General features: G+C 43.4%; 5 protein-coding genes across 6 annotated transcripts; 3 read left to right on the top strand and 2 right to left on the bottom strand.

The window, feature by feature from the left end:
• The first annotated feature begins 3,985 nt into the window (after window positions 1-3,985).
• LOC6035098 (protein shifted) lies at window positions 3,986-9,238 on the top strand. 2 transcript variants are annotated; one of them, XM_001845282.2, is made up of 7 exons: window positions 3,986-4,203; window positions 6,147-6,618; window positions 6,676-6,819; window positions 7,683-7,883; window positions 8,537-8,632; window positions 8,697-8,900; window positions 8,963-9,238. In XM_001845282.2, exons 2-7 carry the CDS (start codon window positions 6,207-6,209, stop codon window positions 9,004-9,006), a joined length of 1,101 nt encoding a protein of 366 aa, XP_001845334.2. In that variant the 5' UTR covers window positions 3,986-4,203; window positions 6,147-6,206; the 3' UTR covers window positions 9,007-9,238. The 2 variants fall into 2 exon arrangements, with proteins under 2 accessions (XP_001845334.2, XP_038109730.1); XM_038253802.1 differs by having other exon boundaries at window positions 6,676-6,852.
• On the bottom strand, window positions 9,188-11,901 carry LOC6035099 (5-demethoxyubiquinone hydroxylase, mitochondrial). Its single transcript, XM_001845283.2, has 3 exons — window positions 11,765-11,901; window positions 11,497-11,654; window positions 9,188-9,693 (listed from the first exon to the last, which is right to left on the bottom strand). Exons 2-3 carry the CDS (start codon window positions 11,648-11,650, stop codon window positions 9,263-9,265), a joined length of 585 nt encoding a protein of 194 aa, XP_001845335.2. The 5' UTR covers window positions 11,651-11,654; window positions 11,765-11,901; the 3' UTR covers window positions 9,188-9,262.
• Window positions 11,902-11,916: 15 nt separating this feature from the next.
• On the top strand, window positions 11,917-12,527 carry LOC6035100 (mediator of RNA polymerase II transcription subunit 10). Its single transcript, XM_001845284.2, has 2 exons — window positions 11,917-12,118; window positions 12,178-12,527. Exons 1-2 carry the CDS (start codon window positions 11,997-11,999, stop codon window positions 12,446-12,448), a joined length of 393 nt encoding a protein of 130 aa, XP_001845336.1. The 5' UTR covers window positions 11,917-11,996; the 3' UTR covers window positions 12,449-12,527.
• Window positions 12,528-12,596: 69 nt separating this feature from the next.
• On the bottom strand, window positions 12,597-13,438 carry LOC6035101. Its single transcript, XM_001845285.2, has one exon. The coding sequence runs from the start codon at window positions 13,345-13,347 to the stop codon at window positions 12,889-12,891; it is 459 nt and encodes a 152-aa protein (XP_001845337.1). The 5' UTR covers window positions 13,348-13,438; the 3' UTR covers window positions 12,597-12,888.
• Window positions 13,439-17,436: 3,998 nt separating this feature from the next.
• On the top strand, window positions 17,437-20,737 carry LOC6035102 (regulator of telomere elongation helicase 1 homolog). Its single transcript, XM_001845286.2, has 3 exons — window positions 17,437-18,616; window positions 18,679-20,515; window positions 20,573-20,737. The coding sequence occupies exons 1-3, from the start codon at window positions 17,528-17,530 to the stop codon at window positions 20,641-20,643; spliced, it is 2,997 nt and encodes a 998-aa protein (XP_001845338.2). The 5' UTR covers window positions 17,437-17,527; the 3' UTR covers window positions 20,644-20,737.
• Window positions 20,738-21,031: the final 294 nt, after the last annotated feature.

The raw sequence follows: 21,031 nt of genomic DNA, 5'->3' as shown, positions 1-21,031 counted from the left end.
GTTCACTCATACAAGTCTCCATACAATTTTGGCTGCTGTCCATACAAAAATGGTATGTAAATATTAAAACAGCTGTAACTTTTGAGTGATTTTTCTGACCAATTTGGTGTCTTCGGCAAAGTTGTAGGTATTGTTGAGGACTTTTGAAAAAATAGGTACACGGAAAAAAATTGCAGATTTTTCAATCAACTTCTTTTTCACTAAAACTCAATTTCCCAAAATACGTATTTTTTGATTTTCGAGATTTTTTGATATGTTTTAGAGGACAAAAAGCCGCAACTTTTGAGTCATAGAGAAACATGGTCAAAAAATCTGCCGCCGAGTTATAAATTTTTGAAAAAACAGTGATTTTTGGAAAAAAGGTGCAGGTGGTTATGTTACACATGACCAGTATGACAAAGAACTTTGCAAGATGGTTGTTGAAATTTTCGATTACATTGTCTGGTCCAAATTTCCCAAGATTCACTAGATTCATAATTACCATAAAGTTTGATACCCATATTGCCCCTACTCTTATGGTTCGGCAAATGTCCCCCCATCGGAACATCCCCGGGGCCTCCGGCCACTTCGGATTGTGGCCACTTCTGCAGAAATGTCAAATTTCATATCTAGTATCAAAAATCATATAGTTTGATACCCATATTGCCCCAACTCTTACGGTCCGACAAATGTCCCCACATCGGAACATCCGCGGGGCCTCCGGCCACTCCGGATTGTGGCCACTACTGCCGAAATGTCAAATTTCATATCCAGTATCAAAAAGCATAATGTTTAATACCCATATTGCCCTAACTCTTACGGTCCAGTAAATGTCCCCCCATCGGAACATCCGCGGGGCCTCCGGCCACTCCGGATTGGGCCACTACTGCCGAAATGTCAAATTTCATATCCAGTATCAAAAACCATGAAGTTTGATACCCATATTGCCCTAACTCTTACGGTCCAGCAAATGTCCCCCCATCGGAACATCCGCGGGGCCTCCGGCCACTCCGGATTGTGGCCACTACTGCCGGAATGTCAAATTTCATGTCCAGTATCAAAAACCATAAAGTTTGATACCCATATTGCCCCAACTCTTACGGTCCGGCAAATGTCCCCCCATCGGAACATCCGCGGGGCCTCCGGCCACTCCGGATTGTGGCCACTACTGCCAAAATGTCAAATTTCATGTCCAGTATCAAAAACCATAAAGTTTGATACCCATATTGCCCCAACTCTTACGGTCCAGCAAATGTCCCCCCATCGGAACATCCGCGGGGCCTCCGGCCACTCTGGATTGTGGCCACTGCTGCCAAAATGTCAAATTTCATGTCCGGTATCAAAAACCATAAAGTTTGATACCCATATTGCCCCAACTCTTACGGTCCGGCAAATGTCCCCCATCGGAACATCCGCGGGGCCTCCGGCCACTCCAGTTCAGGTGGTGGCCAGTTCCAATGATCGACTCCCGCGACTGGCATGTCTTAGCTGGTCCTTGCCTCCAAGCCATCTGCTCCCGGACCTCCAGGCCGTCTGCTACCGGGCCACCAGGCCATCTGCTTCTGATGTGTTCTCGTCGACGTCCAGCAATAGAATGAATTTTCGGGACCGACCGAGCCTAGTTTTGTTGGCTCGTCGACGATCCGAAAATTATGAGGTGGAGTGGGGGTGATTTTAGATACATCAATCTCACGTCTCTCGATTGACTGATTGGGAAACTTTCGCTCATCCAACCAGCGTGCACCAAAAAGAGGGGAAATTTGCCGAGAGGGGAATTCGTCACGTAACGTTTTCGCTTCGCGAAAATTTTGGATTGACACCACGTATAGAAACCTTAGGACAAAGTTCTTTGTCAAAATCGACGTTTCATGCAAAAACAAGTTTGACATTATTTTTTAATGCAAAATTGAATTTGCAATCGAAAAGTTCTTTACAGATTTTTTGATAAAGGGCTCCGTTTTCAAGATATAGCCACCGACAGTTTGATTTTAGCGAAATATTTGCAGTTTTTCAATTTTTTAAAATAGTGACCATAAGTGACCATTTCTAAAAATATTTTTTTTTGAAGTTCAGAAAATTTGCTATAAAATTGGCTAAGAGACATTGAAGATTGGACCTCGGGTTGCTGAGATAGAGCCGCTTTAAGAAAAAGAAGCACGAAAATTGAAGTTTTCTTAATCTCACCAAAAAACCCACCATTTTCTAATGACGATAACGTCATGATTCGAATTCCCGGACGCTTCGAAACCCGGACACTTCATCTTGTTTTATCAATCATTTGGATATAAGTTCGCATTATGAATGTCAAAACTGTGTTATTTAATGAATTCCACCATCAACTTTCAATTAAAGTTTGCTAGAACGCTGTAGTCAATGCCAAAACAATTAAAAACAATAAAATTATAAGTTTACCAAAAATGCGAAACATTTCACTTGAAATATTTCATAGGCGTTCGAAGCACCAGGAAGGCAAAGCAGAAATTTATATTTTCGATTTCCTTAAATTCTAGCAAATTTTCATATAAACTATCGATTGTTTTAATGTTAACAGCTTATTTAAGGCCTAAAGAATGCCATTCACTAACATTTCAGTCCAAATTTGTGCGATTCATAAGTAAAATCGAGTGTCCGGAATTCGAAGCAAAAGTGTCCGGATTTCAAAATAGCTTTTATCAGTGTCCGGAATTCGAAGCACAACAAGTCATTTTAATTTTAAAATTCTAATGAAAAATTGTTAGAAAACACCTATTTTGCATGCATTTTCTTGAAACTGACTGTTTATACTACGTCCTGATGATATTTCTACATTTCCAACTTATTACATGATTTTTTGCCAGCTATAACAAAAATGATATGCTACTAAGTGTCCGGATTTCGAATCATGACGTTATCTCAGCAAGTAATGGTCCGATTACCAATGTTATTGCATGAAACATTCGTGAAAATTTCCGATGTTTTTGAAAAAAACATTTTGAAAATTTTTAAATCAAGACTAACAATTTCAAAGGAACAAACATTAAATATTACGCTCATTTAAAATGCTAGTCTTGATTCACCGAATTTACGGTGAGATATTATGTTTTATAAAATATTTTTTAAGATCGATCCACCTAAAAGGCCAGATCAATTTATAAAATCATCCCAATAATCAAAAACTTAAAAATTTTGAAAAACGCGATTTTTACCGATAGATTATTTTCATATTTATAGATTCTGTTTCAGGCCGGTAAAACACAACTTTCTACGTATAAATCTCCGATGGGGTTTCTCGGTTTATAATATTTCGTTCCAGCCACGCCGTGGCTCACCAATTATTGAAATCTTTGCGTCTATCTTCTTTTAAGCTTAAAATTATGATCCTTATCTGCCGATTTGTTACTGCTGTAGCTTGAAAATTCTGAACATCATATAAATGTTCCAGTTCAGTGGCACTGGAAAAAAAATTAAAAAAAAAAACATCAAAAAGTACAAAACTGAATTCAGAAAACAATGGTATTCAAGGACGTATTAAACTACGGCAAACAAACTCGCAAACAAACAAACTTTTTCACAGTGTGGCAGTTTGCCTGCTATGTTTGTTTGCAGAAACGTCAGCCTGCAAGTTTGCTGCAAACAAATTTGTAAGTTTGGCAAACTGTTAAACACAAAAATGTGCGAGTTTGTTTGTTTGCCACAGTCTAATGCCTCCCTTACTTGCTTACTCAAGCTTAAATAACCATTGCCGTCCAAATAATGTTTACAACGCTGTAATGTAAACTATCGTCTCGCTGATTCACGCTTTCCACAGCAATCATATCTCTATCAGTAATTGAATGCCAATCAAGCTTTGTTTACACATTGTTCACGCTCATTGACACGATCACTTATCCCGCGCGCCTCTCTCTATCCCCAAAATTCTCTTCTCTCACCTTTCTTCATTCTTCTCTGTTTTCCTTCTCTCCCTTTGCACGCTCTCTCACGCGATGCGATCCAGTAGATCCAGAATCTCCTGCCTGGTTGGGAGCTAAACGCTCCTACGATCAGTCCACCAGCAAACTTCTCCGCGATCGGTCGTCCTTGTTCCGTGCGTTCTTTCGCAGTACCAACTCTCGATCGTTCGGACGGGATTTCTAGCCTTGTCACCCCATATAGAGACATATTCCAGTGCGTGTGTACGTGCCCCTGCCCAGTATGGTGTCCTTTCCGGAGCAGTGACTTCCTGCCAGCAGTAGACAGAACAGAGAAGTGCGTATCCGATCGCTTTCCGGCAACAGGGGGGCCATCTGTTCCGGTCTGCAAAGACCGGCGGTGACTCAATTGCGGACGAACGCGAAGCCATCAGTTGCGAATGCGTTTCGGGCGTTGTGCTATTTTGTGTCGCCTTATTTCATATTATTTTTATATTAAATATATATATAACGCTTTTGCGCGGTGCGGGAGCAAAAGTCGAAAAACGACCGCCGCCGGAAAACCGTGCAGAAAAAAAGGTTCGCCTTCACGTCTGGAAGACACACGGAGAGCGGTTACCACCATGGCCAGCGGCAGTTAGTCGGCGGCGCGCGCACTAACGAGATGTGGTGCGCGCGAGGGAAGTGTCAAGTCAAGAAGAGTCGGGGAAAGACCAGCAGAGAAAGAGGAAGATTGGGTTGGGATGGGAGTGTGTGCAAAAAAGCAACATGAAAACGACCATTCAATGGGTGCAGGGACGTACTCGAGGCGAGCGTTGGAAGCGCTCTGCAGTGTGGCGTTGAGCCGGACCTGGAGTCCTAGTCACTGCATGGCGGAAGAAAGTCTGCGGCGGCAGCGCGGGTTTGGCCCGGCTTGTTTGCTCCGTTTTTATGAATGCGTGAAAAACAGGCAACGAAACGATGTGCAAACATTAAACGGCAACGGAGAAGAACTTACTAGGAAGAATCGAGGGGTGAAGTTTATAGGGAAATGACGAATGTGGAAAGATCAGGGACCGCAACGCACGTGTAGTCATGATCAGTTTTTCTTTCGACGCCTTGAGAAGGATTTTAAATAAATCGAAACAATAAGTCCTAAATTGGGCCCTTGCGGTCCCGGAAAGTGCGAATGCGACGAGAGAGCGTCAGAAAACACCAACAATTAAACACTTGAGAGGATTAACTCCAATTTTTGAGGGGTCCCGAGACGCTGAACTCTCTCACGCTGCCTGCACTCTTTTCCGCTGATCGATTTAAAGGAGAGCCAGGCAGAAACGAGGAGAGAAACAAGAACATTGGTGCAGTGAGAAAGCAAAAAAAAGGAGGAAGGGAATAAGCTGACGAACTGACCATTATAATTAGTTAAATGAAATTAAAAAGGAAGTGAATAATTAAGATTGATGATCACGTTCGGGGTGAGCGCAGCGAGCGTCGTGTCCTGTGTGCTCGCGTTTGTAAGCTGACAGTTAGTTGTCAAATTAAGAACCTTGCGAGAAGTAGGCGAACCCGTGCGCTCTCCAGTCAAGAACCTTCGGTTTCGGCACTAGTCCAAGTCGCCGACGAGCGCGATACAACATCGCCTACTCACATTTCCATATTAAGAACATTCGTACCAGGCGAGCATGATCGTACAGCGGGCAGAATGTTTGGATCGCTGTACGAAGGTTCTTGATCGAGCCAACTTTGCATTTGCGTTTATGTTTGGCTGTTTGGGCTCGCCTCTCCCTCTCCTTCTCTCGTTCGCTGCTTTATGATTGCATTATTATGGCTGGCTGGTGTTTATAAACGACTCATGATCCTCGCGCTCTCTGTTGGTTGATCGCGCGAGGATCACTTGGAGCCAAGAGAGAAGCCGTTTAGCACGTTGCTGCTCGCGTCGGAAGCGTTAAAACCATTGTGTGATTTAATGGAGCAAGATTAAATCACACTCGTTAAGGTGTTGTTAAATCGCTTTCGATTTAAACGTGAAATTGATGCGTGTTCTGCTGCTGCGCGCCGCCAAAGATCGTACCTGGTCGATAAATATGATGAATGGTTCATTATTATGCTGCGATCGTCGTCGTTCTCGCCTTGGCGAGTTGCCAGACGATGGGCGTGTTGCACGTTTGCAGACTGAACGTTCGCTGGTCACCGTACCGCACCGAATGCATCCCGTTGCAACTTTGTTGCCATGTTCTCGATCGTGCTTGAATCGCTTTTTATCGCGTAATTAATTTTTGGTCTCTTTCGGGATCTCGATAGGTTCATCGGCGGGCTGATTTGGACCTTTTTTGGGGGCGCACAAGAACACGACAAGTGACGATGGCCAGACGTGACTTGCTCGCAAATGTGGTCAAATACTTGTCGGTGCTGGTGTTGTTGGCGGCGGTGAGCCAAGTTTGCACGCGACAGGATCACTACTACTACCAGGAACCGTACGATGACGATCTTTCGCTGTGGATCAACGAGCAGCAGGTCAAGATCTTCAGCGGGGTCGCGATGAAGATCTACGCAATAGACAATGGTCGCGTTTCGCCGCACATCCGGGATCCGATGTTCAGCCACTACCTGCCGATCATTCCGTCGGAGGTCAGCTGTGTAAACTTCACGTGGCGATCCGGCTCCAAGAAGTACCATTACAACTTTGACCGGCTGATGTCCGAGGATGAATCGGTCCTTAAGCCACCGACCATTTCGATCAAAACCAGCGGACGGGTCCCGAAGAATGCCAAGGGTAAGTGAAGACCGCAGGTCGACCCTATCAATCCCCTTAACCCGATTCTCGCTTCAGAGTTTAGTGTGGCATTGCCTTGCTCCGGCAACGTGTCCGGAATCGCAGTTTTCAGCATCGGCCTGCTGATTCAGAGTCGCAAGGGCAAACCCGTCCCCGGGACTCCCCTGCGAATCAAACTGCGTAAGGAATGTGCACATAGAGGTGTGTATAGATCTTCTACTCTCTCTGCGCCAGGTAGTGTATGCCTTTTTATTACTTAAAATATTAATCCTCTCTCTCTCTATCTATCTCTGCCTCATTCTATCCCCTTCGCTATCGCCCTTTTCGATCTGTTAGTTCCAAAAATTTTGGCTGACACAAATATCTCTCCTTAAGCTTTGTTTTGCGCATCCCCGCCAAATTCTAGAAGAAAGTTAAGCTTAGCGAGAACCATTGGTTTTGGGTAGTAGCAGATGCTACTTTTTTTACGAACTCAGTCGCTCCCTTTTCCTGCGCGCGCAAGTCTCGTTCACTCACGATTCTCTCTTGCGCTCTCGTGAGAGAGTAAACGAGTGTCCAATTAGCGTTCAGCCGATTGTTACTCGCATCAAGCGATTTTGATTGTCGATTGAGATGTTGAATGATTTGAGCTTGACCCTTTTTAGTTATTTCAATATCGGTAAATCCCATGCTTTTTGAGAATGGCCGCTTCTAGTTTGCTTGTAATGTTTTTTTCCCTAAGAAAAATGTAGAACGCTTCATTTGATAGAATTGGCTTGTTGAATCCATTCATACGAAACAGCATTTCACAACAACAAAATTAAGTCAAGTTACCTTTTTTCGGCCAACAAAGTGTAACGAAATGCTGCCCTTTAGTATGAAAGTTGAATAAATCGCATGGACTAAACATATATTCACCCAAACCTACCAAGAACAGAATCCAACCACACAAAAAAGAACTAGTCGATCCGTTTCTTTTCCTCCCCGCTCCGTCCCAATCCCAAAAATCCCAACCCCCCCATCAAAAAACATCTAAAACCCCGTACGAAAAAACCATTTTGAATTACCACCGCCGACCGTTGAAGGACCCGACCCGGAGTGTGACAAAAAGTGCGCCAACCGGGGCGTCTGCAACGAGGACAAGATCTGCGTTTGCCCCGAAGGGTACATGGGCCAGTACTGCCAGACGGCGCTTTGCTACCCGCAGTGTATGAACGGAGGCAATTGTACCGCCCCGGGGAACTGTTCCTGCCCGCTCGGATACCAGGGACGGCACTGCGAGGGTGGTGAGTTGATGATTACATAGCTCGACATTTTCTGCAGTTGATGTCAGTAAAGGCTTTAGTTTCGCCAAGGGCTTCCCTAACCAACTCCAATCGACAGCATTTTATTTTAATTAATAAAATTGACACAACAACACACACATAACACCACAAGAACCAGTCGTTTACAAGCAGAAAACAAAAAATTAAAGCAAGTTCTTAAAAATGTAATAAAACTACAAACGAACGACTACATTAAATGTTCATTTTAATAATTATTCATTTTTATTCACGTACAACGAAAGAATCAACAAAACATAACAACACTTTAAAATGCCAGATCACATCTTTGCGCTGTCACGGCATCAACCAATGACAGCTATGCTGCAACTGGAGAGCCCAGCGGAGCGCAGACTACACGAACGGACTGCGCTTTATTTACTGTCAAAATTCCCAGTCACGACGTTCTAGCAGGATTCTAGTCGAGTTCTTACAGAGCTGGATATTCTTACAGCATTCCAGCAGAAATGTTCCACTGTTCTAGCAGAATTCTGGCAGAACCAGTTCTGATAGAATATTTCGTGAGTTAAAGCGTTTACTGACATCAACTACAAAATTGTTGAGTTGTGTTATCGATTGGGGCTTATCAAATGCTGAATATCTGTCGTAAATTTTAGGAATTTGCTCGGAAAAGTGCCTCAACGGAGGCAAGTGCATCCAAAAGGACAAGTGCGAGTGCACCAAGGGGTACTACGGATTGCGCTGTGAATTTTGTAGGAAAATATCGTACGCAGTGACGTAGGACTACGTCGTTTAATAATTTTTTTTTTTTTGCAGCAAAATGCGTGATCCCGTGTCTGCACGAGGGAAAATGCAAGGGGGTCAACAAGTGCCGCTGCAAACCGGGCCTCAGCGGGGACCACTGCCAGATTGGGCGCCGCCAGCGTTCCACGTGCAAGAGACCGTGCAAACACGGCACGTGCATGCCGGACCACACGTGCACCTGCTTCGACGGGTGGTTCGGGAAGCTTTGCAATCGGCGTAAGTTTGAAAGACTTGCAAAAAAAAAATCTAGCACCATTTAATAAATTAAAATTTTGCAGGAGAGAAAAAGAAGCGCAACGGTGCAAAAGTACCCAGAGGATAGAGTCAAGCTGTTCCTGGAATTGCACAGCATCTGCAGAACATCACTGTTTCTATTGCCGCTCGGCTTTCGTCGCTTTCGTATATAGTTTTCAACTAGGGCTTCTTCTTTTTCGTTCCATCTTGTTTCTTTCCTAACGCCCCTCCCCCCACAGAGAGATTGGGAGAATAAATCCACATGTGTATTTTGTTGTGATAAATAAACGAAAATTTATAGTTTCTCAGTATTAACCAAACATAAATATTGAAAACCTTATTGCCTACACTCGTTCGGCTATTTTTATCGCCGTCTTGCAGCCAAACTTGATCACGTCGGTGAGTGCCTTGTAGAAGGGCGCCTGCTCGGCTCCCTCTTCCAGCCCAATGTCGTGATGCTCTTGCTCCTCGTTCCGGAAGCGCGTCACAATTTCCAGCAGTTCGTGGTCCTTAAACTTCGGGTCGTCCATCATTTGGCGCAGCTGGTCGTTGTAGTGTTCGACAATGACCGATTCCACCGCAACAGTGCACGCCATGGCGGCCTTTTCGCCGAGGAGGGCCGTTCCGGCTCCGAGCGCAAAGCCGGCCAAGTTCCAGAAGGGCAACAGGGCCGTTGGGCGGGCGCGGTACTTGACCATCAACCGGTCAAATTCGGCCTTGTGGACCTTTTCCTGTTCCCACATGTGCTCGATCGTTTTGCCTGCCTTGGTGTGACCTTTTGTGATATTTTGGGGTTGAAAAATTTAAAAAGACGTCAATCTAGATAAAAATCATGTTGAAATATGCTCTAAACAGAGCAAACATAAAATTGTTGGTAAAATAACTTGAGTCAGATCTTGGGTGTGATCTCTCGAAAAATTAAAAAAAAGAGTAAAAATAACCAATGATCATAATTTTTAAACCCCAAAAATAAAAAGTAGCACAACAAATAAATCAAATTTTCATTGAAATCGGCTAACATAAACTTTTTATGAATTCTTGTAAAATGAAACAACTAAAAATTTAAACAAAAAAAAAAATCTCATGCGAATCAATACGTTTTTACAAGTCATAAAAAAAAAGTTAATAAAGTTTTGCCTTCCTCACCTCAATGAGGAAAATGAACTTCTTTAATCGACCTCTTAGACCCCCCTTCACGTATACCTATCGACTCAGAATCAAATTTTGAACAAATGTATGTGCGTGTGTATGTCTGTAAGTCCGTGCACCGAAAAATATGCACACGATTATCTCCGGACTGGTTTTACCGATTTGGACCGTTTTGGTCTCATAAGATCCGTCTTGGGGTCCCACAAGACCCTAGTTAATATTATGAAGTTTAGAAAAGTACTTCAAAAGTTATGCTAAAAAACGATTTTAGCTAAACTTCGCAAGATTGTGAAAAGGGTGGTTTATGTCAGAAAACCCGTCATGCTATATATTGTTAGAAAGGTATTTGAACGCGTTCAAAAGAATGAAGATCTGACAACCCCATCAAATGTTATGAGCACTTAAGTGTTACTTTTACACTTTTTTAAGGCCCGATCTCAAATATTTTGATGTAAAAGTTGTCCGGATCTACCATGCCACCCATCGTTGGATATGTATTCAAAAGACCTTTCCAATAAGCCCAAAAGATTGAAGATCTGACAACCCTATCAAAAGTTGTAAGTTCTTTAGTGTTTTTAAAACACTTTTTTTGAGGCCGGATCTCAGATATTTTGATAAAATTTAGTGTTATTTAAACACTTTCTTGAGACTGTGTAGTGTATTAACTTTAAGAATGCGAGGAAGGCACCAACCACCTAAAGGTGGATTAAGCAACGTTTTTTCAAGTAAAATCAAGAATTTTCAGCAACTAAAACGCATTATCACGCGTTGATTATCACATTCAGCATGTAAGGACTCGTTTAAACATATTTTGGGGTGTTTTTTTGTGTAAAATTACATTGTAGAGGTACCGCAACATGTTTTTATTTCGCAGAAAAAATATCGATACCTACTTAAATATCATGAAAAACTATAAACCGAAATTCGAAAAAAATAAAAATCCTTTCTAACACTTTCTTTTGCAATGTTGTGGGGCAAAAATATGTTTAACCGTTATATTTACTGGGATATGATTTTTTGAAAAACAAAAAGTTTTCGGGAAAATCTTCAAAAACGTAATTTTTTGGACCACCCTATTTCGGGAAAGACCAAACAAAACAATATGGGTCTAACATTTATTTTAATCTGTTGTTTTTTTTTTCATACTTTATCCAACTCCCACTCAAAAATAACCTAACAAAAAAAAATTTAAAAATATTTTTTTGATTTTTTTTAATCGAAAAATATTTTTTTTGTAAGTCATTTTCTACTTATCATTTTTACTTTCCATTTTTTGGAAATCGCCTCCAAAAATTCACAAGTAATAAATCCACGTAGTCCCACGTCAAATACAATTTTATAACCCCTCTGCCTACGACCTTTTGAAAACGAGTCACATGTCACAAACAAAAAATTCTCCAAAAATTTAAATGAAAATGACCAAACTCACCCAGCACCGCCAGCTGGCCCTTGTAGATCTGGTTGGCACCGAGCTCGCCGGCGTGGTCCACCCGGATAATCCGGTCGATCATCTCCGGGCAGCGCTTGGTGCCGGTTCCAGCACTGAGGTGAAGTCCTCGCGAGCAAATCGTCTGGCGCAGCATCGTGCTGGAAGGAACAAACGCAGTTATGTAATGGAATGATAAAGATATAAATTAATTTATACCAAGAATATTATCAGAAATTATAAATTTAATACTTTAAACAATAATAATTACCGAATTGCGTGATTCTTCAAGAAGTTTAACAAACTTGCGAAATGTTTTGCACTCAAAAACAAACAAACCAATGTCGACTAGCATCTCCCTTTTGCGAAAAGGCCTTTTCGTCACCGCCCGCTGAACTGTCAGTTGCAACTCATTTTTTGAGTAAACTCCAGCGAACGTGTACAACATAAACAAGCTGCCTCCCAAACTGAGTGTGTTTTGTTTGCTCGAGGAAACGTGAAAAATGGCTTCTCCGTTGGAAAATTTGGAAAATCACCTGGAAATGTTTATCGAAAACGTGCGCCAGATCCGGATCATCGTGAGCGACTTCCAGCCGCAGGGCCAGAACGTGCTGAACCAGAAAATGTGAGTGTTTTTGGTATGATTTTGCACGAATATTAATGCGAATCTTCCCCTCCCCGCAGACAATCGCTGGTGACCGGGCTGCAGGAGATCGACAAGCTGAAGAACCAGGTCGATGTGAACGTGCCGCTGGAGGTGTTTGACTACATCGACCAGGGCCGGAATCCGCAGCTGTACACGAAGGATTGTATTGATAAGGCGCTGACGAAGAACGAGGAGGTCAAGGGGAAGATTGACGCGTACCGGAAGTTTAAGAGCAACCTGCTGTCGGAGCTGAGCGATACGTTCCCCGGTGAGATCGGCAAGTACAAGGCGATCCGGGGGGATGAGTAGGAGAAGGGTTTGAGGAGAGGGTGGTGGGACAGCTTTCTTTTACTGAAGTGGGATAAAATATAAAAATTATGCTTAATTATTTTAGCTATTTTTTTAGGTAGAACATTGAGAAAGTCCTTTAGTTTTAAACGATTAAAAGGTTGTCACCTTCAGAACATTTTTAATCTTTTTTATTGTGCTAGTTGATGAAACACTTGTTCACGTTACATTTTGCAATAGTTCTTATTTTTTTATCTTTTTTATGTTTCTTATCAGTTTTGCATTTACTTTTCAAGCAATCAACGAAGACCTTCCAGTATTTTATTGTAATTATGGCTTAATTGTTTATGACGAACGGTATCATAGTTTTCGTGTAAATAATTTAGGACTTCCCTCTCGACACCAGACCATGAATTAGACCTAACTAAAGCTTTTCGTTCAACCCATCCTTATATACGGCCCTACCCCTCCGACAACACGCTCCTCTCCAAGCTGAAATCGTACTCCATGGCGTGCGACCGACCCGCCTTCCCGATGAATGCCATTATCTCGTTAACCTGGTACTGCGTAATTTCCTGCCCGTTGTCCTTGGCGAGCTCCGGCGAAAGTTTGAACGGCACCCCGCTCAGGTATGGCACCCGTTCCTCACTCTTTTGACGCGCCACCGGAGTGGCCGGCGTGGACGACGGTCGCGACGCACCGCCCACCATCGGGCTGCCCGGAATCGCCGGATAGATGCTGCTGCTGCCATTGCCAAAGTGGGAAGGTGACCCTCCGTCTGTGATCGGGGAAGATCCTTGTCTGCGCTCGATAAAGATGAAGTCGTCCTCCTTGGGGGCCGGCGGAACGGGGCCCGGGATGGCCGGTTCCGCTGGGGTGTGGTCCGGGCTGTGTTTCTTGCTCTTGAAGAAGGAGAACATTGTTTTGAGGAATTTTACACTTTTTTTGCGACGCGTTCTGGTTGTTTATGTTTGCCAAAGGATTCTGACAGGTTTGTGTGTGGGAGGGATTTCGAAGGGGTGAGTCATTCCGAGGGGTTCACCAATGTAATTACACTTTTCTTGCGTGTAATAAGGTCAACTGCTGCAGAGCAGCCCAAGAAAGCTACACGCACGTTCACAATTACTACAACCTACTCAGAAATTAATAAATTTTTGTCAGATCGAGTGTCAGATTTGAGTAAATTGGTTACTAAAGCCCTATGTAAATTTTTATGTACAACGGTAAAAAACACGAAGGAGCTTTTCTGTCAAGAAGGACCGCGAGGATAATTTTTCAAAATTGATTTAAAAATCCATTTTAAACTCTTTGTGGTCGTACAAAGGGTCATTGTACTCAGAAAAATAAGCTTTATCGCTGTAAACAATAATATCAGAAATCTAAGCTTCATTTTAGGACCCAATTATATTTAAAACTACCCCAGTCACGAAATATTCTAGCAGAGATGGTTTTATCAGAATCCTGCTAGAACGGTGAAACATTGCTGCTAGAATGCTGTAAGAATATCCAGCTCTGTAAGAACTCTGCTAGAATCCTGCTAGAACGTCGTGACTGGGACGCACGAGCTCGGAGCAGGCGCTGACTGCCTTATCCTGAGTGAAGTGATAGAAGTGTGGAGGATGTTGTTTCCGGTTAAATTTCCGCCACAAGGCTTGCTGCGATGATTAATGCAAGACGAGGCCTTCTGTTCCACAATGGTTTGATGATGTCTGGTTTGTGGCGGTGGAGACTTATTTTGAAAATCATCACCCTTTTCCTCGTTGGCTGATCATACATTCATGAATCTCACTTGCGCCATACCACAGCCACATACTGAAAGAGAACGATCTTCATCACCGATAGGAAAAATTGTGATGCATTTTAAGAAGGTTGCGGGTGGTTTGAGTGGAGTAGTTCTGAAATGCTAGCTAAATTACCGAATTGACCAAAAAGTATATAACTAAATTGACCAAAGAATCTAGAATTTACTAAACGACCAAAACAAACAAAATTACTAAATCGATCAAAATTACTGAATTGACCAAAATTATTAAATCGACTGAAATGACTAAAAAGACCAAATCGACCAAAAAGGACCAAATCGACTGAAATTACCAAAATAAGCAAATTGCCAAATCGATCAAAATGACAATATTGACCAAATCGGTAAAAATGAACAAAATGGCCAAAATATCAAAAAAGCCCAAAATGACCAATTCGATCAAAATGGTCAAAACTACCAAAATGACCAAATCGTAAAAAAAAAATCCAAATCGACAAAAACAAAATATCCAAAATAACCAAAATGACAAAATCGACCAAAATTACCAAATCGGAAAAAAGGCAAATTCGCCCAAATTACCAAATCGACCAAAATGGCCAAAACGACCAAATCGGCCAAAATTGAAAATTCGACCAAAATGGCCAAAACGGTCAAATCGACCAAAACGACTAAAATTACCAAAACGATCAGAATGGCCAAAATGACAAAATCTGCCAAAATGATCAATTCGACCAAATCGACCAAAATGGCTAAAAAGATCAAAATGACCAATTCGAAAAAAAATACCAAACCGACTAAAATTACCAATATAAGCAAATTGCCAAATCGACCAAAATGACAATATTGACCGTATCGATAAAAATGAACCAAATGACCAAAATATCCAAAAAGGGCAAAATGACCAAATCGACCAAAATTGCCAAATCGGAAAAAAGGCAAATTCGACCAAAATTATAAAATCGAGCAAAATGACCAAAATTGCCAAAACGACCAAAATGGCAAATTCGACCAAAACTACCAAATGGCCAAAACGATCAAATCGACCAAAACGACTAAAATTTCCAAAACGATCAGAATTGCCAAAATGACCAAATCGGCCAAAATGGCGCCAATTCGACCAAAATGGTCAAATCGACCAAAATGGCTAAAACGATCAAAATTACCAAATCGGCCAAAATGGCCAATTCGACCAAATCGGCCAATATGGCCAAAACGACCAAAATGACTTAGGCAATTTCCGTGAAATTCTAAGATTTTCTGAAATCAATGCATAAAGTTAACAAATCTAACAAATATGGTACCGTAAACCGGGGTGACTTTGATAGGATTTCAATTTGATTTTGGAATATTTTCCAACAGGTAAGGTTTTTCTCAAGATTATTATTTTTAAAACATGTACTGGGGTAGGCCACACAAAGTCCATGCACTATTTTGGAAAAAAAAAGTTTTTGCAATGGTGTTTAGAAAAATAGTTACGTTAAAAATTCTTAGTTTAAATTTCGGGGTGACTTTGATAGTCATAGTTTTTCTCGTTAAAATCATACTTAAGATGTTCAAATTTTATTTGTACGTTAAATATATCATCACTAAAGTAGTTGATAAAGTTTTTAGAAAAAAAATCAATATTTATACTTAGTTAACTAAGTTTATAAGCTTTTTAGCAAAAAACATATCAATTTTGAGTAAAATTGTAAAAAAGTCGGAACTTTGCCTGAAATTTGTTAGAACAAGTTTTGTTTATAAAATTATCGATTTATATTGCATTTTATACTGAATTCAAAGCACGAATCACAAGTTTTCACATTTTACATGAAATTTGTTCAACTGAAATTGCCTATAAATTTGGATTTTTTTTTTAATTGTGTTCCAAAAACACACATTATTTATTATTTACAAACTTATTTAACCTTCTCCTAGTGGAAAATTGTCCAAAGAATCCGAAAATGCATTCCGTTTTCCGATTCGAAATCATGTTCATTGAGAAAATCAAGACACTTTGAGAAGTTTAAAATAATAACTTTCATCAACATTTTTTAAATTATAATTAACTAACAATTTAAACTTCTCTAAATTTTATGAAAACTTCTTCTTGAGGTACTTTGAACACTTCTCTACCACGGTCAGTATGATTCTAAACAATTCCGTACGTATTTAATTGTACTCTTCATTTTGCGGAAGAATCTCAAACCTATCAAAGTCACCCCGGCTATCAAAGTCACCCCGTTTTACGGTATCGACATTTGTTTTAAGTGAGGTTTTAAGTGTAAATTTGATGTAAAATTTAATAGAATTGTTACAACATTTAAAAAGAAACGAATGCTTTTACCTGATTGGGTCCTAAAATTAATCTTGTGGTGCTATTGTTCACAGCAATAGAGTTTATTTTTCTGAGTACAATGACCCTTTGTACGACCACAAAGGATTTAGGAGGGATTTTTAAATCAATTTCAAAAAACTAACTTCGCGGATCCTTCTTGACAGATCGTTCCAAGGAGATGATGATTGATGCATCGAAAAAATGTTGTCCTGTAATTTTTTTTATATTAAAATGAAAAAAGCGATCGGAAATGGTTTTTTATCGTGTTTTTTACCGTTTTACATAAAAATTTACATAGGGCTTAACGACCCTATTTAAGCTTCATCAAGGGCCCAATAGGCCCTATGCCCCTAATGCCCTATGCAATTTTTTATGTACAACGGTAAAAAAAACACGATTTAAAACCATTTGTGATCAAAAAAATAAATTGACACGACAACAATTTTTTTCGATGGATCAACTGTGGTTTCTTTGGAACGAGCTGTCAAGTATTCAGGACCTTTTCTGTCAAGAATAGCCGCGAAGTAAATGTTTTAAAGTTGATTTATCGAGTTGTCCGTAATTTTAATTTTACGCTTCAAGAGCCTCGCAAAGGAACGCGACGGCGAACAACGATAAAGCATATTTTTCTGAGTTCCTTTTGTACATTGCTCGAGAGACCCATTTTAGATTGTTTGATTGCCCAGTGAGAATTTTGGCTCGAGCCTCGAGATGATTTCCAGAGTTTTTTTTGAAAAGGACCAATAAACTATTGTCTTTCATATGTTTATAGGACCTAATCAAAAAAAACTCTAGATTTTTGAGCAAAGATTCACGTTCAGTTGACCTAATTTCTAAACCCCCTTTTCAAATAATCCCACCGTAATCCAACCATCGTGCCACCCCTCGCGTCAAACGTCAAAATTTCAGTTTTGCGCGCAACTTTACCTTTATTTACGTTTTTCCTGTCCGCGTATCAGCCGCGGTCGTCGTTTTCCATGAACATTCCTGTCCGGTGGAACCGCTGTTACAAAACGCGACGATGCCCGAGTACCTGATCAATGGCATCCCGGTCAACTTTCCGTTCGAGCCGTACCAGGTCCAGCGGGACTACATGGCCCGGGTGATCGAGTGTCTGCAGAACAGCAGCAACGGGGTGCTGGAATCGCCCACGGGAACCGGCAAGACGCTGAGCCTGCTGTGCTCGTCGCTGGCCTGGATCCTGCACAAGAAGGCCCAGGTGCAGGCGAGCCAGCGGACCAATGTGAGCGAGCTGAAGGAGTTTGAGTTCGAGAAGAAGAAGATGGGCGGGGGAGGTGGTGGGCCGAAGCCGGAAATGGACAAGCTGCTGGACGAGCTGAACGAGAACAGTGGGAAGGAGGGTGGGAGGTGGGGCGTTCCGAAGATTATCTACGCGTCGAGGACGCACTCGCAGCTGACGCAGGCGATGCAGGAGATGAAGAACACGAGTTACGGATTTATGAGGGCGGTTATTTTGGGTTCGCGCGATCAGCTGTGTATCCATCCGGAGGTGGCGAAAGAGGAGGGGAACGCGGTCAAGACGAATCTGTGCAAGGCGAAGATTCAGGCGAGGGCGTGTTCGTTTTATAGCCGGGTGGAGGCGTGTAAGGAGCGGCCGGAGATAACCGGGAGTACGATCATGGACATTGAGGATTTGGTGCGGGTCAGCACGAAGCTGAAGGCGTGTCCGTTTTTTATGTCGAAGGAGTTGATTGAGAACGCGGATGTGCTGTTTATGCCGTACAATTATCTGCTGGATCCGAAGGCGAGGAAGGCGAATAATTTGGAGCTGGCGAATACGATTATTATTCTGGACGAGGCCCATAACGTTGACAAAATGTGCGAGGAATCGGCTTCGATGCAGATCAGGTCGTCGGATATTGCGCTGTGCATTGACGATGTGACGAGTATAATGAAGGTGATGGATAATACGGTGGCGATTCCGGAGGATGACGACGCGAAGAAGGATTTTACGATCGATGATTTGGCGCTGCTGAAGGAAATGTTGCTTTCGCTGGAGAAGACGGTGGACGAGATTCCGGTGATGTTCTCGCAGGGCGGGAGCACGCAGCCGGGGACGTACATTTTTGAGATTTTCGAGAAGGCGAATGTAATTTGCATCTTTTGGATGGAATTTGACTAGATTTCTAACGATTTGCTTCTAAATTTCAGATCAAGGAAGGAAATTATCACATAATCGCACAACTCCTCGAGAACATCATTCAGTACATTGCGACAATCACGGAGAAGAACAATTTTGTCCGCCGAGGAGGTGGCCTGCAGATCCTAGCGGAATCGTTGTCCATCATGTTCGCCGGAAGTGGCCCCCAGTACCGGGAGTCGATCGACAAGTGCTACAAGTGCCACATTGATATCGAGGAGCAGAAAAAGGTCCGCGGGAACACGAAGCAAGCGGACGGTTGGACCGCGACCAAGCAGCTTGTGCCGTCGGTGAAGGCGAACGCGAAGGTGATCAACTTTTGGTGCTTCAACCCGGGCTTCGGGATGCGGCAGCTGCTGGGACGGAACGCGCGGAGTATCATTTTGACGAGTGGAACGCTAGCACCGTTGAAGCCGCTGATCAGCGAGCTGGACATTCCGATTGCGGTCAAGCTGGAGAATCCGCACATTATCGACGGGAGTCAGGTGTGCGTGAAGATTGTCGGGCAGGGCCCGGACAAGGAGAGTCTGAACTCGAGCTACGGCAATCGGGACAATCCAAAGTACATTTCAAGTTTGGGGCGAACGATACTGTCGTTTTGTCCGATCATCCCGGGGGGATTGCTGGTGTTCTTTCCGTCGTACCCGCTGCTCAACAAGTGCCAGGAAGCGTGGCAGGAGACCGGGATCTGGGCGCAGATCAGCCGGACGAAGCCGATATTCGTGGAACCAAGGGGAAAGGACCAGTTTTTGAACACCATGACGGAGTACTACGCGAAGATCAACGATCCGGACGGGAAGGGCGCCGTCTTCATGGCCGTCTGTCGGGGAAAGGTCTCGGAAGGGTTGGACTTTGCCGATATGAATGGCCGCGCTTGCATCATCACCGGACTGCCCTTTCCACCGTTGAAGGACGCCCGCGTAATCCTCAAGAAGCGCTACCTGCAGGAGGTTCGAACGCGCGAAAACGAAATCATCTCCGGCGACGAGTGGTACTCGCTGGAGGCGGCCCGCGCCGTCAACCAGGCCATCGGTCGCGTCATCCGCCACAAAAACGATTACGGTGCGATCCTGCTCTGCGACAACCGCTTCCACAACCCCCGCCAGAAGGCGCAACTCTCCTCGTGGATCCAGAAACATCTCAACACTGCCCAGCACCCAACCTTCGGTCCAATCGTCCGCGAACTGTCCCAGTTCTTCCGAAACGCCGAGAAAACCCTGCCCCAGGCGAAACTCACCCGCAGTTTGGCCCCGCTCGGCCCCGAACCCCCGATCGCCCTCGTCCCCGACTCCACCAGCCTCCTCGTGTCCGGCGAGACGAAAAAGAAGCTCGACGACATCAAGAACAACTTCATCAAGATCGAAAACTCGAACGCCGTGACGGCGTTCAAGCTGTCCGACTACCAGCACGCGCACCGCTCGGACGCGACCGCCGCGTCCGGCAAGGACTTCCTCAGCCGACTCAACACCCAGGTGCGGACGATCGACTTCAACGACATGTCGTCAGCCGGACCGTCCTCGCAAGCGGGACTGGTCGCGATTCACAAGCGCGAGCGGTCCAACGAGTCGACGATGGTAACGCAGCAGAAGAAGCGCAAGGTGGTGCTGATTCCGCAGGAGACGATCTCGCTGGATGATTCGCTCGAGGTTCTGGAAGTCAAACCGGAACGGCAAGCGCCGGAGGATCGCGTTGAGCTGTTGAAGGTCATCAAGTCGTCGATCGTGCCGGCGCAGTACAAGCGGTTCCTGGTGGTGCTGACCGGCTACCGGAACGATCGTGACTTTGGGACCATGATGGGCGGGATGGTGGAGATATTCAATCGGCCCGAGTTGTACTATTTGCTGAAGGGTGAGATTTGATGAAAATGTTTGTTAAGGTTTGAGAGTAACAAGTTTTTCTTTTCAGCAATGCGACGGTTTTTAAGCAACGAGCATGGAATTCAGTTCGACGAGCGAATCCGGACAATCTGTGGATGAAGCGGGTTCGAGCTTTGAAATCGATTGTGATATTGTTGCATTCTTATTGTTAGCACTGCCAGTGACTCTTAATGTTATTAAAGTTTTGCTATCTCCTGATTTTCTAAAAAAAAAAACGTTTCTTTTATTTTGTGGAATGAAAAAAAAAAAAAAATAACAAAATTAAAGCGCAGTCGCTTCCTTGAAAAACAATCCCGCGTTTTTTTCCAAAACATGTGCCTCCAACCACGCGTGTGCCAAACTCATGCAATCCTGATCCCGCGGCAAAATATGCGCATTCCTTGCTCGACGTCGTGACGAAAAACAAACATTACCGCGCGCGACAGCAACAGACCGGCGCCGTGGCCGAGCTCTCCTTTGCACCGAATCCGGAAAAGTCCTCCCAAAT

Source organism: Culex quinquefasciatus, chromosome 1 (genome assembly GCF_015732765.1).
Source record: "Culex quinquefasciatus strain JHB chromosome 1, VPISU_Cqui_1.0_pri_paternal, whole genome shotgun sequence".
NCBI classification, from domain to species: Eukaryota; Metazoa; Arthropoda; class Insecta; order Diptera; family Culicidae; genus Culex; species Culex quinquefasciatus.
This window is presented reverse-complemented; position numbering and strand designations above follow the sequence as displayed.

Excerpts from the sequence above, each read along its gene's own strand:
- LOC6035102 (XM_001845286.2), top strand. The coding sequence starts at position 17,528 with ATGCCCGAGTACCTGATCAATGGCATCCCGGTCAACTTTCCGTTCGAG. Across the intron at positions 18,617-18,678 it reads AGATTTTCGAGAAGGCGAAT|ATCAAGGAAGGAAATTATCA; the intron begins GTAATTTGCATC and ends TCTAAATTTCAG. Across the intron at positions 20,516-20,572 it reads GTTGTACTATTTGCTGAAGG|CAATGCGACGGTTTTTAAGC; the intron begins GTGAGATTTGAT and ends TTTTCTTTTCAG.
- LOC6035100 (XM_001845284.2), top strand. The coding sequence starts at position 11,997 with ATGGCTTCTCCGTTGGAAAATTTGGAAAATCACCTGGAAATGTTTATC. Across the intron at positions 12,119-12,177 it reads AACGTGCTGAACCAGAAAAT|ACAATCGCTGGTGACCGGGC; the intron begins GTGAGTGTTTTT and ends CCCTCCCCGCAG.
- LOC6035099 (XM_001845283.2), bottom strand. The coding sequence starts at position 11,650 with ATGCTGCGCCAGACGATTTGCTCGCGAGGACTTCACCTCAGTGCTGGA. Across the intron at positions 9,694-11,496 it reads GGGCCAGCTGGCGGTGCTGG|GTCACACCAAGGCAGGCAAA; the intron begins GTGAGTTTGGTC and ends ATATCACAAAAG.
- LOC6035101 (XM_001845285.2), bottom strand. The coding sequence starts at position 13,347 with ATGTTCTCCTTCTTCAAGAGCAAGAAACACAGCCCGGACCACACCCCA.
- LOC6035098 (XM_038253802.1), top strand. The coding sequence starts at position 6,207 with ATGGCCAGACGTGACTTGCTCGCAAATGTGGTCAAATACTTGTCGGTG. Across the intron at positions 6,853-7,682 it reads TTCTACTCTCTCTGCGCCAG|GACCCGACCCGGAGTGTGAC; the intron begins GTAGTGTATGCC and ends CGACCGTTGAAG. Across the intron at positions 8,901-8,962 it reads CGGGAAGCTTTGCAATCGGC|GAGAGAAAAAGAAGCGCAAC; the intron begins GTAAGTTTGAAA and ends AAAATTTTGCAG.